At 26.4% G+C, this 18,638-nt stretch overlaps 1 protein-coding gene across 1 annotated transcript; it reads right to left on the bottom strand.

The window, feature by feature from the left end:
• Positions 1-1,564: 1,564 nt before the first annotated feature.
• LOC119661996 (proline-rich extensin-like protein EPR1) lies at positions 1,565-11,597 on the bottom strand. Its single transcript, XM_038071532.1, has 3 exons — positions 11,580-11,597; positions 11,082-11,299; positions 1,565-1,919 (listed from the first exon to the last, which is right to left on the bottom strand). The coding sequence occupies exons 1-3, from the start codon at positions 11,595-11,597 to the stop codon at positions 1,565-1,567; spliced, it is 591 nt and encodes a 196-aa protein (XP_037927460.1).
• Positions 11,598-18,638: the final 7,041 nt, after the last annotated feature.

The following is an 18,638-nucleotide window of genomic DNA, read 5'->3' as shown; positions in this document are numbered from 1 at the left end:
TCATTTTCTAGATATTCCTAAGTATATACTTCATTAGTATTTTATAAAGATGTTTTCGAAAAGTAGTGAACTATAACAACAGAAATTAGTTTTATATTCTTTTAATAAATTGAATTTTTGGCTGACCATACAGCTGTTTTGTGTATTGCCCAATACCTCTCATCAGTGTTCATGGAAGTAATTCCTGTATTTAATTATTCGGAAATAATTTTTTTGTGACTGTAAGTACTTATTCCTAGTACTCGTGCTCTACCAAATTTGAAGCTCAGAGTCAGCTGAGTCGAGGTATAAATAAAAAAATATTTTTAAAAACTAAATTATTTTAAAAAACTGTGTTAATAAAGAAATATCCAATTACCCAATAGTTAGTTTAATAAATTGTTATATTATTAAAAAAAAAATTAATAAATAAACAATACTAATATTGTAGATTTTTTGGTATTCCCTAAAAATTTTTGGGTACGCTTTAAATTATTTTTCACTGTCATTTTAGTACAAGAAAATTAAATAAATAATAATATTAATATAAAAACGATTGTGAAGATTGCGTTTCTTAGCTGATGGTATTCAGTAAGTTAGGATTGGTATAATTCTCAAGCCTACTTCTTATTCACACCTACTTAAACATAGGCGGACTCATTTGCTTTTTTTTTATTAAAAAAAAATAGTAAATACTAATATTAACGTTATAATATTTTCCTGGTGTTTAAAATAATTTAATTATTATTTTTGTAAAAAAATTAATAAATAATAATGTTGATATTATTTAAATTAAAAAATAATTATAAATGAATTAAAAGACAATTACTTTTGTTTTTTTTAACCTTTTATTTATAAAAAAATTTCTCCTTTAACATCCTTATATATTAAAAAGTACATTTAACCTTCATCTTACAAAAACTTAATGTTTTTTTCAAAATTTGCTTAAAATGAATCAATAAAAAACAAAAGTGTTTTATAGTAAAATTATTTAAAAATTACAAAACAAAATTAAAAACAATTAAAAACAAACAAAAAGTTGATATTCTTTATATATAACGCATACATTAACAAAATTAAAATTAAGTTTTTATAAAAAGTACTAATTATTGTATATGTGTATTATGTGTTATTATTATGAAACAAACAGCCAGATTTTTAATGATTATGAAGTCACAGACCCTGCTCAGAACTACTGAGAGGATCCAAAATATGCGTCTGTCGCACTTCTCACTAAAGAAACAACAAATTACATTTAATTAAATTAATTAAAAATAGATGATTTGATGGTCGTTCAATTGTCACACGTTAATGGTTTTTTCGTTTTCGTTTTTCGATTATAACTAATTAATGATAATTAATAATAGTTAATTATAGTTATAGAATTAATAATAGCAGTAGAGATAGTTGTAGTACAGTAAGAACAAAGTATAGTGTTGGGAACCAAAGACATAGGCACTTAACATATAGTAGAGTTATTTGCTGAAAGTACAAGTACAATATTCATTCATTTAGTTGGGTTTGAGTTTAGGGTCACATGCAGTTCCTAGGAATCTTATTCGTTTAAATTTGATTGGTAACCAGATTAATGTGAGGGTACACCGTATGATGAACTGGGTGCTGATGGTGCTGAAGCAGATGGTGCGCCATAATCTCCAGAAGGTGCTGGTGCAATGCTGTTTGGATAAGGGCCAGTTTCTTCCTTTTGTGTTTTGTAACGAATGAAATAGACTTCTGGTTTGCTGGGTTGTGTAGGTGCTGGTGTGGGAATAACAATATCGGGCTGTTCTTCCGGTTTCTTAACTAACACGTAGACCAAAGTCTTCTCTTCGGTTTGTGGCAATGGTGGAATTACAGGCGCAGTTGGTGCTGGAGGTGATGGCGCTTTAATGAAGACGATTTTGTAGTGCTTCTGTGCTGGTGGCACAATTATTGGTTTTCTAAAAATATGAAATTAAATATTTATTTTAAAATTAACAGAAAGTTTTGAAGATATACGAACATAAGTTATTTTAGTAGAATTTATTTGACATAGAATTTACAAAATTTTTCATACTAAAAAAAAATAACAAATAAAAACGAAGCATAAACTTAATTATTGCTTTCGGATGCTGTTAACATATTGACTCGGTTTACTTCTTGACAAGAAACCTTGTAGCGATTTTTAGTTCACTAGATGGAGTTGGTATATTGTAATTAAGTTTTTACTTGAATGCGGAATGATTAATGAACTTTTTGCACAAATAAATTGCTAATGTGGATATGTTACTTTAATCTTAGGTATTCTTTTCTGTGCTAATACCTGACCAAGATTACGTACTTCAGCATGAGAACTGTACCTTCTTAAAGAAATAACAATGTAAGTGGATGTCTATTTTAATTTTAAAATATTATATTAAATTATATATTTTTTAAGTATATGAATATTCAGCATGTCAGTATATTTTGTATCAACCTAGACTATAGAGGTAACTAATTCTTAAATATATTATATGCAAATGCAGATTTAATTAAAGTTACTTCATACAGTCTTTGGCTTTTAATGAGGTGGGCTCTTTGGCGGGCTCATTTGTCAGCATGACAAATATGCAATGTAATTATGTAAAAATTTTATTGAATAATGTATGTATAAATAATAAGTACTTATATCACGGTAATAATATTTTGAACAGATACTTTAAACATTTTCGCTAAACTTTGTTATTTAATGTAATTATTAAAGGAAACCCGTTGTGTATTTGTCTTAAAAGAAAATTTGTTTATCAAAAAAAAAAAAAAAACACAAAAAATTATTATATAGAAAATAGCAAAAAATGGTTTAATTATTATAGCTTTATCATGCTTAATACATAAAATAATTATCTTGTCTTAGCTTGCTTAGGTAACGTTTAAGTCATGGTTTGGCGCTCATCTACCGCTTTTTCAGCATGAAAATTTATGGCAGATGCGCGTTTACCCATTGTACCATTTCCACATGTATTTAGTGCAACTCTTTTACTATAATTTCACCTATTGTTGAATTTTCATAATGGTTCAAATTTCTGACGATTATGTATCTGCAATGGAAATGCAAGATATGCCAGTAAAATATGTTATTAGATACTGCTCATGAACGTTGCTAATGTATCTTGGTGTGCGTTAATTAGTATAATAACGTTGTTTATATTAACAATTTCAAATTCGTTATAAAATTTACTAAACTTTATGTAAAACAATATAAGACATGCTCACATGTATTTCTACCTTGATTTTTCCTTACTCATCGCTAAGATTATTTTATTAAACAAAACAATTGCATGCATTTAAGCAAATAAATGCTTAATACCTCGGAGACGTAAAACGTTCAGTGCAAATGACAAACAATTGTATACTTTGTCATAATATATATATTTGAAGGTATACATAATATATATACACTTTTACTTTTCAACAAATTACTAGCAAACAATATAAGCTTCTTGTGTAAACACTTGCATTATAGTTTAATCCATTGTATTTAAATAATTAAAAATGAAAGTAAGGTCTATATTTATACTCACTAAAATCTAGCAGAATTTTTGCATACTATCGCAAGTTTCAAAAATAACATATATTTTCATTGGAACATAGAAATCTTGCCACCAAATTCTGTTCAGTGTAACACCGAGTGATAACCCCAAAATGTTCGGCAATCTAACACCAATAGGGACGAAATGCTTTCCCCAAAATGGCAATCTTAGCTTTGAGAACAGAAAACAGTCGCACAAGACCACACCGGCCGTGATATTGAGAGTGAAGCTTACGTTATTAAATACGTACTTATATTGTTGCATGAATCTAGGGCAAAAAAAACTAATCTATTATCCTTACTACTATCCTTTTATGAAATCTGCTTAGGTCCTTAAATCAGCACCATATGTTAATACTGTTCAGTTAACTATTTTGTGCAGATGGAGGTTTCTTTTTTTTTTAAACATGATTTGAAATTTTTGAAATACCTTAAATATATCAAAAAAATTTGACAATAAAAAAATTATACTTATAGTTCTTATTTGCAAGTGATTGAAATAAAGAGGGAACTAATAAGAACTACTACAATTTTTTTAAGTCTATTAGTTAAATCATTTAAAGAGAAAGAATTCATAAAAACTACTATATTTTGAACCAGTTTGTTTGTTAAAGCGATAGATTTCATTTAATTAATGGATTACTCGTATAAGGATCTCTTGAACTGAAATATTTTTATTATATAAATTTGTTGATATGAAAAAAAGGTGGAAATAAATGGTTTATATAGTAATTGTATATGACATATTTGAGATAAATTTCTTAATTTCAATTGGATTTTGATTGAAATCAATCAACCATATTATATCTCATCTGTACTATGACACACAAACAATATCTTTATTTATTTTAAACTAACAAAGCTCAAATTAATAGTTTATTACACTATTATTATATTTTTGTACTATTTTTTATTATCGAATTATAATATTAACATCTGATTCATATAACATTAATATAATAATATAATAATATATTATAATATAATATAATATGTATAAAATGACTTTCTAATTATGTTTTGTGTGTGTGCCATGCGTTTTCAAAAATATGATTGTATTAGTAGGGAATCCCATAGAAAGGCACTCCCAAAGGAGTGCCTTTATTTTTTTGTGTTTTATATAAATAGTATACATATTTTCTTAAAATATAGAAATCATACGTATTGCTTGTTAAACATTTATGAATAAGTCTAGTTCTGTCTAGTAGCGCTGAGTACCAATAGTAATTGATATAAAGTATTAATTGAGCTTGATTTTTCATTGGGTTATGAATTTATTTATGTGAAGATACCATTCTCGGATCTTATAATGCTTTATCTGATCTCAATATGAAGCATAATTTGAAATTAATTTTTTAAAGGGTTGTAAATTATTTTGTTTGAAGATTTAATTGTTGAGTTTTCTAGTGGATTGTATTGAAGTGATTAGTAAAGATTTAACAAACGTTTTTATTTTATTTTTCGTCAAGTTTAAAAATTAATTAATATAAAAAAATAATGAGTTATATATTTACACATGGTGAGATGAATCTCTATTATTTTGCCATAAGCTTCATGAATATTAAATTGAATATACTCGTATAAAATATTTTAATTTAAGCAAATTAGATGGAAAGCAGTTAGTAAAACTGATTTGAATTTTATTTTAATATTTAAATAAATTAGTGAAGACTTTCTGTAATTATTTTAACTTTTAGACAATTTTACTCCCATAATGATTAAAGTACCGTACATATTATATTGCAATATATGGTACATATATTAGTAGTATATGTGAGCTTTATTCTGTTATATGACATTAAATTATTTTTTAATAAGGAAATGTTTCACTTAAACATTTTATGCATAAAATTTTCATTTTTGTAAAATTTTTTTTAATATATTTTTTTTTCAATATGCAATAAATTTTCCGCATTTAAATAAAGACAATCACTTAAAACGATATTATGTAAACTACACATATAAAAGATTCCGAGAGTTCACCACATCATATATCACAAGATGACGTCTCTATTTTAACATGACTATTTCATGTTAACAGAAATGCAAACAAAAACTTATTAGCATTGTTTTTGCACTATCAACACCACATTTTTGTTTCTGTGTTTGTTTGTTTTTGTTTTTACAATATAATTGATATAATGGCAGAAGTAATTTTCATTCATTGTTGTTGCAATGAAATAATTTTGGCTATTTTGGTTTTGTTGTTATTATTGTTGTTGCTGCTGCTGCTGCTGTAAGCATAAATATTTCATAGCAGCGATTATTAGTGGCGTGCAGAATGTGATGCTACCGTATGGCAACAAATCTGTAATCAACAACAACAGCAGCAGTTACTGTTAGCGATTGTAAAATGTTATAAAATTATGTAAAGAGTAATATAAAATTTAAAGGAAGGTGTTTTGGTAGGTTAAATCGTAATGGCTGTTAAAATTTATTACTGCACATTATGATTGAAGATGATTGCAGAGATGCTGTAACTATTATTCACTAGGCACTACAATTTGAATGTAATTTTAACATAGAAAGTAACTATTGTAACTATCAAATAAAATAACAGCCTAATGGGAATGCATTTAAAATTATAATGCTTTTTTAATACAGCACATTATAAGTGTTTGCAATTAATATATTAAGAGATAATAAACGTTTTATTATTGGCATGAGTCAGTCACTGATGTGCTATAACCAGAAAGATTTATATATATTATATGAAGATGTAGGTAGCATGAATAAAATTACGATCATTAAGGATAGAATTTAAACAACTAATGCAGAATTTTATAATTTTAAAAGAATCTTATGCTCAAAAATCTTATCTGAAAAGATTGAGATGATAATATATAAGGTTACACTCAAGCAGAGCGTTCATAGATAATAGTATTCAAACAACTAATACAAGTTTTTATGGTTTTAAAAGGACTTTATTTCAAGAATCCTGTCTATAAAGACTAAGATCGAAGTATATAACGTTGAACTCGATCATAGCGGCCATAGAGGATAGTGTATGTTCAAGAAACCTATCTATAAAGACAAAGATCGGAATATAAAAGATTATACTTGATCATAGCAGCCATAAAGGATAGTATTCCAGCAACTAATGCAAGTTATTTGGCTTTTAAAGGAATCTCATGTTCAAAAATCCTGATTAAAAAGATTAAGGTGCAAATAAAAGAGGTTATGCTCAATCATAGCGTACATAGACTCAAGCAGCAAATACAAGTTTTTATAGTTTTAAAAGAACCTTATATTCAAAAACCCTATCTAGAAAGACTAAGATCGAAATATATAAGATTATACTTGATCATAGCGACCATAGAGGATAGGATTGCAGCAACTAATGCATGTTTTTGTGGTTTTAAAAGAACCCTGTATTCAAGAACCCTGTCTAGAGAGACTAAGATAGAAATATAAAAGGTTATACTTGATCATAGCCATGTGTGAATAATAGTCAAGCAACTAATGCAAGTTTTTATGATTCTAAATGAACGTGAACATAATGTTCAAAAACTCTACCTAAAAAACTGAAATGTGAATATGTAATGTAACACTGCAACTGGTAGTCACATGTGGTAGTGATGAAACTGGCACAATCACCCTAGCAATAATTTAGAGAAAAATGTTTCTATTAATATTATACGCTAAATTTACATATATATTATTGTATGTAGCGTCTTCTATGAATATGAGAGGGGTAGAAATAGAAGACGCTATAATTAGACCAGTTCATTGTAAGAGACACAATATCATATTTTACGAAAAAAACAAAGACTGCATAACTGGGTCATATAATTAGAATGCCTAAGGAAAAAAATCAGCAGAAGAGGCTAAGCAGAAGTCAACACGTAAATATGATTAACGACCAAGACATAGATGGATCGATTGAGTTAAAAATTATTTCAGTACTTTGTGAGTGTGCTACTAGAGAATGGCAGTAAGAAGTAGCAATAATTGCAGAAGGATTGTTTAGCAGGTTTGATTCCTTAATATAACATCAAACCTTATTAATGGCTTGAATCAATATTCAAATTTATTAAAATGTAGTCGTCATTCCGTATTGACTAATAAATTATTAATATTTATTTCTACAAATGGATGAAGTATACAAAAATAATAATGAATAATGTTAATGAAATATTTTCAAAATTTTGATATCAACATTAAAAGCATCAACAATTCAGTTGCTGAGAAGTTAAGGCAAAATATTTTTAAATCGTTTGGCACTCTGAGCCATCAAATTAACACTCAACCGCTTTAAAACACATAAGCATGACAAGCGCTTGGAATGGCACATGGAGAATCGCCCGAAACTGAACGTTTAAGCCAAGTTTAAATAAGTGTAAAACACAAATCGTCACTTCAAATGGTTTATGATGAATGAATTTTATTTTTGCTTGTGGGTCGTTTTTTTTTTCTTGATGTTGTTTATTACCGGAATTGTGTGTTTTCATTCATGCCAAGTTTTTACGATATTCAACATTATTTATAAAATTTTTTCAGTGTTTTCTGCTTTGCTCTTGGTCAGTAGAGACAATTGCTGGCATTAAGCCGTGTTTTCGGTTGTGTTAAATCGCAAATAATTTCAGCTCAAGACTTGCGTCCAATGTTGTTGTTATTAATTGGAGCCGGCATGCGGCTAATGGAGTTTTTCATTACAGTTATGAGCACATTGTTGCAAGTTTTTGAGGATTGAGGAACTCGCGATCGAATTCAACTATTTCTTTGGGCCGACAAAATTAATATTTTGCAAGAAAATGCACTTCATTGCATTCATTTTCTTAGTGGCTTTGTATTTGAGGTTAATTCATTTAATCCGATACTTCAGAAATCAATAAAAATATTTTTAAAACGTTATTAAAAATAATTAAGAGACGTTTAATGCGACTATAATTTTGCTTTACGCAATTGTGACAATGTTAAAGCGTTGAAAATTGCTGGGTGTTTTGTAATTTCCTTTGGTAGCACTTTGAAAAGCTATGTAAATAGTTTTTACTGGTAAAACATTTGCTCAATAACATATTGAAATATAAATTTTTATATGTTTAGCCTTCCAGTATACTATTAACCCTATTACAACCAAGTAATGGAAGTCATTAAGTGGTAACCCAAATATTTAACATAGTATACTTGAGTACACAAAATTACGGGTTGTAAAATATCCACCAAATTATGTGATTATAATATTAACAAATTTTACTATTTTTTTTTTAATTCAATTTATGATAAAAACTTATTTGAGCAAAAGCATTTCTTTTATAGTCATTTTTAAAGTTAAACAATCAAATAGATTTTTTGTAAAAATCGCAAAAAAAAATCTATTATTGTTATTCTGAGCGGATATGAAGACAGTCTGGTTGGTGACTATTATATATAACTTGTCCTCAGATATGGAGACACAGTTCAGGAACAATTTCAGATATTTTATCTTCTGATATGTAAACAGTGTGGAGAGGATTACATATATTTTATCTTTAGATATGAAGACAGTGTGATGACAATTTCAGATATTTCGTTTTCCGAAATGCAAATAGTGGATTACCTCACAATAGCTCTAATTAGATGATAAGTCTGCGCGAGGAAAAAATTGGATAGTTATGATTTTCTTGCACTCAAGAGTACTAGAATGCAATTACCAGCGTAACCTCATCAAGTCTAACGGTTTGTGCCAACAGTATTAATGTGAACTCAGAGTTCTTATGTGGTGGCTGGTAATCAATACTATAATGAAATAGAAATGTAAACACTGCACTTTAAAAATATTTTATAATTGACACTTGAGACAAGTTTTTAAAAAAATGTTCTAATCAAGTTCAATAATTGTAAATGTGTACGCAGTATTAGGCAATAACTACCGAAAGGACTCTATATGAGCCCATTGAGCAGTTTTAGGGACACGCTCACTGTACTACGAAGCACTATAAAGATATCAACTGTAAATATGAGAAATTAAATTTTACAATTAATATAATTAAAAAATAATTATTAAATTTAAGAAGTATTGCTGATATATATTGCTGCAGAATTAATTAAATGTACTCATTAAGTGATTAAAAATACTAAGATGTGACAGAAATATATTACCCTATTATTAAACTAATAAATACTTGCAGTTTGTTGATGCCCCACATCTAGGTATATATGAAAAAATTAAATTTCTTACTGGATAAGTATTTCTACATAAATTATTCATATAATTTTTAATATTTTAATATATGGGCTCTTGAAGATATGGGCTCTTTTGGATATATTTCTCCAAAAAAATGAAAGTTCATATAAGAGTAGGTATTTTGAAAATTTAAACTAAGAACGTATGAACTACTCAGAGTAATAGTCTTGAAATGGAGCAAAATGTGTGTAGAATATGTTAAGTTCTATATATGTTGAAACTAAATTCTTTAAGTCTAAATTATGTGTTAATATATTATTACAATATTATAACATATTTAACTATTTTATAAAAACTTGATTATTATTTAATTATTTTAAATAACCGCATTTTATTTATATCAGCAACCTTAAGGTGACTATAGACTATAGTCAAAATATCGGTGCAAATAAAACACATTTCTTAAAATTAATCAGTTTGTTCTAAAATCAGTAAATAATATATCATTTTATATATATATTTTATATGAAACTAATATATGTTATATCATAATATATTACTGTAATATTCTGTAATATGTTTATGAGCCAAAAAATGACAGGATATTTCCGTCGAATACTAAGTTACCGAACCTAAAGTAAATACCCCCATTCAAAAGTTCGAAATAAATAAAGTAACTAAGGAAGGAAGTAAGGGAAGTACACAATATTATTTATGAACTAACTTTAATTGTATATATCCAAACATTTCATTATTCATTGTTTTTTTTAAATAATTAATATCTTTCTTAACTTGCAAAAATTTGTAATTGTCTATGAGGCCAAATATATGGCAATAATATTTTATAAATTTTCAATTGGTATAAAAAACATAATATAGAAATATATTACTTTAAGACCGTCTTTAATGTCAAATAAATTTCATTGAAACCACTTTTAAAAGTCACACTAAATGACTTTAAATTTTAAATACTCCTCAACAAAGTTAAAGTCTTAGTAGATTACAAATTATCATATAAATCTTCTGTCTGTGCGTTACAAGTGATAGGTCTATAATATTAGTGTCAACGTAATGTCATAGATATTTGCATATATTATGCATATCATTAGATATTAAAGTTTTTGCATAGCAAAATAATCACTTTCACTGGTCTACAGCGCAGAAATATATTGGGATGAATTACCATTCCAATACACTTAAATTCATACAAAGTACATAGAGTTAAGTCTCAGTTCTACAGTTTCCACACTCGGTAGACGCACAAAATTTATATCTTTATCAATGTTGGCACTATTTCACTTTTATATCCTTTCAGATTTCCTCACACTTTATAAATATGTCCTTTTTTGGATTTATTCGCACTTAGACTCATTTAAGTCACATTCACTTATATGCATAAAACACATTGTTTTGCGTTTATGGTTGGCATAGAACATAAGACTATCTCACCTGGGTGCTTGATATTCTGGCTCTGGTGGTGGCACATGTACGTAGACGTGCTTGTGCACCACTGGTGGCTGTTGTGGTGGTCCATATTGTGGTGCTGGCGCTCCATAGCTGCCGCTAGGCGATGGTGGTGCATAGCTGCTTGGTGGTGCGCTATAACTATCACGTGGTGGCTCAGGACGTGCAGCAGCCATACCAACTGCAGCCAAAACAAATAAAACCTATTTTTTTCATATTTTTTTTTCATTTTTTTTTTGTTTTTTTAGAATGTTAGAAAAATATATGAAGAAGAAAAGAAGAAGATTTGTGAATAAATTTTTTTAAAGACACTTTATAGATAAATTTAATATATATAGCAAGTTGCTTTCAATGCATGTCCTTTTTAAATACTTTTGGATTTTGTATTTTTTAGCACTAAAGTCACATATTTTCTGATATTATATATATATTTATATATTTGTGTATATTTTAATATTTATGCATTTGCATTAACACACATACCGCACAAAAACGCTTCATTTTGTTTATGTTTTGTTAAAGGAGAACTTATTTAATTTTTGGCAAACTCTACGAGGATTTTATTGTATCTGTATCTGTATCTGTTACTGTTACTGTTACGTTGCTTGGACGCACTCAACCAAATTCACTGATCAACGCGGAACGTCTTTCTGTGTGGATCAGCAATTGTTGCAGTTTCTTTTATACTAGTAAGCGAGGTTCGAGCGCCGAAGCAAAAGTAAAAACCGTCAATTTAACTGCCAAATACTCATAGAGTCGTGCGTGGAGTACCTCAGTTAATTTTTTTTCAGTGTATTTTTCAGTGTTTATTTTTGTTTTTTATTATTTGTAATTTTTTTATGATTTTCGGTGTTTTGGATTGAGACTTGGTTGTATCTTCAGCTCACTGGTTTGCCACACTTGTATTTGCTGTGACTGTTACTGTTGCTGTTGCTGTTGCTTTACAGAGGCAATGGCGATGGTGTTGTTGTTGTGGATCGTGTACGATCACTTTCAGTTTCAATGGTTCAACTCTCAACAATTTGAATACGTTATATTAATATAAATTTACTACTCTCAGTTGAAACTCCAACTTTAGATGCAAATATATTGTAGCTTCATCTTTTGCTTTTAATTTGCTTAACTTTAACTTTAACTCTAAATATAAATATGAATACAAAAACATATATTTATTTATTTATTTATTTATTTATTTATATGTATAAATGTATAAAACATTTTGTTTTTTTTTTTCTGCATGAATATTGTCTCAATGGTATTTTTTTTAAGTCCAGTTGGGACTTCTTTATTGCATTACAAAAACAATTACACATTAATATCATTATGAAGATCATTTACTGCATGATCTTCATTTATGTGCTATGATTATGCTTTTCTGTATCATTTCCATTTTCTTCAGCATCTGCAACATCTTCGTCATGCATCAGAGTCATCATCCAAGCTGAATATTGCACAGTTCATACCCGCATATAGTGGATATTTTTTCCACTTACTCTGTTGGCACTTTTGCTAGTTGTGATCATTGCCATCATTGCCAACATGATCATCTTTGATGCAGTACTTTCTGTGGCATTTTGTTATTACTGAAACGGTACCGTTGTTGTTGCGGCAATTTTTCTTATATAACATGTGTTTCAGTTTTTACTTCTGATTTCTGTTCGAACTGCTGCCGTTTATGAAAATTATAAGTCTTAAAGTTAATTTTTTGTAGCATCTGGGCGATTTTCCGTTTAAATTATAGGTGCATTAAGCTAAAGGTTATCATTTCACTGATGCAAATGCAAAGCGAAACGATTTTTTAAAATATACGTAAAAAGTAAAAAGAAATACGAAAAGATCTCTTTTTACACGATTACGAAATTTCAGGATATGTCATGATATTATATTTTTGGAACAATGGAAATATTATTTCTTTGTTTTTAATATTCGAATGCAGTGACAGAACTCCCTTCTTGCAAGTCAAAATTTCAGGATAAAACAAATTAGATGAAAATTATTATTATTCTTTTGGTTTTAGGATTAAAAAATAGTGTGAGATCTCTTATATGGACGTCATATTAATGAACCTTGCCATTCTGCAAGTCCACAACTTTTATTTTCCATTCAAATTATGTACTTTGAAACAAGTAAATTTTATCTCAAAATAAAATTGTTGCTTCTAAAGGTGGCTGTTGAACAAATCTATAATTGAACATATTTTATTATATATGGAAATTATATATATGCTTTTCGTATGTGAAAAAATAAATAATCAATTCTTAACAAGAGTTTTTTTTATTTTAATCAACAGATATACTTACATCAAGCACATATTTAGACACTTATTAATTGATCGTAAGAGAATAAGAATAGTAGATAAGCAGATTGTGAATAATATAATATGCATATATATTAATTACGAATAACTATATTTTAATTATAAGAATTATTTAATAAATTTATTAAACGAAAACTGGCTGGAAGCTATGTCACCACGTTACTGTTACCTTAAATGATTATTGTAATAATAGTAATAAATAAAAATAGTAATAAAGGCACAAAATACATAAATTTTCAAAGATACATTAGCTGTTCAACCACTATTCTGTATTAGGGGACTAAGCATATATGTCGGCTACAGCTCCTTAATAAGAGAGCATAAGGCTATAATAGATGTTTGATTGTCGTGTAAAATATAAGTAACAGCTTGAGGATCTGGAAGTCCTCACGCGAACAGTAGATTGTGTGTTAGGTTCTATATTATCAACACTGCTTTAATTTTACTGTGACTTGACAACCAAATTAGGTTGATTAGCTACATAGTGAAAATAGTAGACTAGATCCTCCCAACTGATTGATGCATTTTACAAATACTTCAACCAGTGCGTTAATTTGATATACATTATTGCATGAAGACGTAGCTAAAGATATAGGACATTTTGAAAAATTCAGCCTAAAGCTGGGTATTATTTTAATATGTGTTTTTAACTAAGCTATACCTAAAAAATTGAATATATATTAATTATTTAATATATAATTTATATAACCTTACTTAAACAAACTGTGGTAATAGTTTAGTAATAGTTTTTATTATAATAACAGAATAATAAATGTTGTGTTTTTATTTTTTGAATTTGTAAAAATTAAAAATAAAAGAAATTAAATATAAAAAAATCATATTAACTTATTTGAAGTAAATTTAAATAATATAACATAAAACATAAAATAAAATAAAAACTAAATAAAATAAAATGAAATTAAATAGAATTAAATAAAGGTAAACAAAATTAATTAAAATTAAATAAAATTTGACAAAATACAATAAATTAAAATAAAATTATAAATATTAAAAACTATATATATAAAAATTAACATAAAATTAAATAAAATAAAATAAAACAAAATAAAATTAAGTTAAATAAAAAAATATATAACTATATGAAATAAAATTAAATTATATAAATAAAATTGCATATATGATAAAAAATAGAATGAATAAATGAATAAAGTGAAAATAGATAAAAGTTGTAAATCAAATTAAAATAAAACAAAATTAAATAACATAAAAATAATATTAAATAAAATTGGATAAAATTAAATGAAACTAAATAAAACTAAATAAAACTAAATAAATTCAAATAAACCAAATTTGAATAAAATTAACAAAAATTATATAAAATGAAATACAAAGAAGAAAATAAAATAAAGTTAATATGTTAATAATATAATATTCATTAATATTAAATCAAATAAAACAAATTTTAATAAAGTAAATTTAAATAAAATAAAATAATACATAGTAAGCAATAAAAAAAAAATAAAACTAAATTAATTAAAATTTAATAAGTTCCACAGAAGTTAAATAAGATTACTTTAAATAAAATTAAATTAAATTAAATAAAGTTAAATTAAACTAAATTAAATAAAATTTAATAAGAATCAACAAAATTAAATAAGATTACATAAAATTAAATTATATTAAACTAAATTAATTAAATCAAATGAAACCAAATTTAATAAAATTATATAAAATAAAATAAATTAAAAATATTTATACTAAAATTGAATATAATATATATACTTCACATATTTAATCAACTCTAAGTGATCAGGATAATAATCTTTTTCTTTTCAATATTTAGAATATTAATATTGTTGTGATACAGTAAAACATTATTCTTAAAATTCTATTAATAATTTTATTCATTATATATATTAATATATAAATGATTTATATAGCATTTGTGGAGAATAAAACATGATTTTCTTCAGATATTTCTAAATTTGATAGAATTTTATTTTAAAAAGTTTTAAACATTGTTTTATTGAACTCATATATGTAAGTAATTAATTAAATTAATATAAAAATATTTAATATTTATGCCTTAATATTGATGCAGTCGTAAACTCTTAACATATATAACAAACAAATGATTCATAATATTTTGTATTAAGCACTATTAAAAAAGATTAAGCACTACCATATATAAAAAAATGCAGTGAAATTTAGAAAGGGTCTAATAGCGTGTATATTTAGAACTCAAGAATCAAATTTTTAATAAAATCAATTTCTGAATTCGTAGTATATATATCGTATACCACTAAATATTCATCTGCAGTGGTGTTTATTTATGTATCTATTTAATTTAGTTGCCCGTACATTGTTTTTAAACTGTTGTTCTAGACTTTAATAAAATATGCTGCAATAATATTTTATTCTTATTTTTTCAATTTTTTTTTTAGGAAGTATCACGAACAAAGAATTTAATAACTTAATTTCAGAAAGAAAATTAATATTATATGTCATGGAAATATAACCCAAAGTATAATACAAAGGTAAAGTTAATTAATTTTATTAAAAAGTAAATACATTTAATACCTAACAGTTGTCAAAATATCCATATATTTGGATAACTGACTAAATTTTTATAATTTTTTAACAATATGAAATCATATTTTTTTAAGTAGTTTTGTTGGAAGTGATATTAATTTTTATTTTCAACAGCATTCTTCTTTTTTGTTTTCCTGACCTTTGGGATATTGTACTAGCTGTCCTTGTACAATAACTGCAGACCACACATCCCAGGTTTTTTCTTGCTTTACGCTCCTGTACCACCTGTTTCTCTTAATAGTAATTGTTTAAGTCGTTGGTGGCAGCCTTTTTTCCTCATCTGTGTAATAGTATACACAAATCTTATAAACTGTTTTTAAAGATATATAATATAAATAAAAAAACAATACTACTCATTGCTGTCTATTGAAGGTTATTTTAAATTGGTATCCTACAAATCCATTAGGTCCTTAAGTATGTCTTGCTTAATATTTATAGATATCGATATTATACCGCAATAAGGTTTTGTGACTTATTTGTAAGTTTTCCAATATCGCCATACAAATCAACAAACTTTCTCTGCTTTTTAATATATAACAAACTATATCTAGTATTATGTTCATATAATCATATACCTAGAATTCCTTTCGATTAAATGAATATCAAGTACACAGTGGGTCATTTGTGTTACACCTAAAAAGAAAAATTAATGTAAATTCATATGACATTAATTGCAACTATTTATGTATTAAGCTTCATTTAAATAAATTAAAAACATTTTTTAAATAATTAAAAATATTGAAATATACTTTTATTAAAGCGGACAAGGTTTCGCATAAAATATATGAAGTGATATCAAAGAAAAGCAGTCTGGTAAGACAGCAAATATTATACATACTAGTTTGAATGAAATAAAATTATATTATTTATGAACTAATGCGGTTCATCTATGAAAGAGAGAAAGTCTAAATATCTAAGAATATATGAAAATTAAAGATTTCACTTTATATTTTATATCTTGTGCTGTAGACAGCGTACAATAAGTTAAAATTTGAATATATTTCTAAGAAAAGTTTGGCTTGCACAAAAAATTTTTCTCAAAGTAAAGCAGTTTCACTGCACATCATGTTTATTGTATTCGAAATACAATAAGTAATAGTGTACAATACTTTAGGTTAATAATATACAAAATGTATTGTTATAAAATGTTATAAAAACATGTCTTATATGTTTAAACTTAAGAATTGAAACAAAAAAAAATTATTATTGTAGAATAAAATTTCAAATCATATACTAAATAAATGAAATGAAATACATATGTATTATACATATTTATATACATATATATTTTGTTTCTTTATTGTATATTTAATATTTTTATTATTTATTACATATATTATTTTTATATATATAATAATATTTTTAATACAATATATATATACGATATATACACGATGATATTTACTAGATTTAATAGAGAACAGATATTCGTAGCTATTCTGTTTGCCATATAGCTTTTAGTGTAGAAGTTGAATAAACTATTCACTATAGAACTAAAGAACTAATGTAAATTCTACTATCCATTACTGGTTCAGTATTAAGCAATACTTTTGCCACTTACACGTTACGTTCTTTAAATATATTACCACTGCTGAAGAAATCTATTAGCTTTCACGATCTTAAATGCTCGAATCTGCTTTGCAGTAAAAATTATTGGAACTTTATGCCAAAAATAAATTTATAAATGTTTAAAGCACTGTATTGAAAATTAGATTAGATTTGATTTTAAGATGGGTTCGAAACTTGTCACCATGTCACTGCATTCTTTGAAGAGACGAGTAGCTGTTAAGAGCGCCATTATGTCCTTTGGCGAGATGTTGTCTAATTCCGTTATAAGTGTATAGGCAGCGGATAAGTGCCGAAATCTGAATCTGGCGAGACTATTGCAGTGACACAGAATGTATTGTACTGTTTTGGAAGTTAATGAAGATCTAATAGATTTTATGCCACATCGCATCAGTTTAAGTAAGTCAAAGCTATTCGCACTTTACAGTGTGTTTTCGTCGACATATAAAGAATATTAAAGATATTAAAAAAATATTAAATTAGTATTAAAAATGTATTCTACCTATTTTATGATATATACTATATACTATATATTGGTATTGGTATTTTTCAACATTTTTTTGATATGGTATAATTTGATACGATTTATAATAAAATTTGTATAATTATTTATATAGAAAAAATGGAGCGAACTAGGAAGCAGGAGCTTCATTGCAAATATATTTATTTTATTTTTTTGACTTTATTCTGGAATGTAATCTCGAAAATGTTTAAGATTTTTTGCTGTCAAAATGATTTTCGCTTCAATTTTTTTTACAGATCGACTTTAAGTATTTATAAAAATAACTGGTGTCTTAAACTTAATTTAATTAGATTTATTGTGACTTCATTTTAGAAGAGAGATAGTGTGTGAGTATTAAAAATATTTCTAATGTAAATAAAGTATTTGCGGATTAAGTCACTGCCATCCATTGCTTGACTCAGTTATATCTATTTCTTGTTCTTAACTGAGAAAGTTGTTTTTCCTGTTCCCGAAACTCAAATTGCCCCTTCGTGGTAAGCGTTTTGAGTCGATTGAATCGGTAAAAGAGAATTCGCTGAAGGAACTAAAAGCCATACCTTCACGGGCCTACGAAAAGTGTACGGAAGATTGGGCTAAGCGTTGG

Source organism: Teleopsis dalmanni, chromosome X (genome assembly GCF_002237135.1).
Source record: "Teleopsis dalmanni isolate 2A chromosome X, ASM223713v2, whole genome shotgun sequence".
Classification (NCBI taxonomy): Eukaryota; Metazoa; Arthropoda; class Insecta; order Diptera; family Diopsidae; genus Teleopsis; species Teleopsis dalmanni.
The sequence above is the reverse complement of the archived record's forward strand: the minus strand, read 5'-3'. Positions and strand labels throughout refer to the sequence as shown.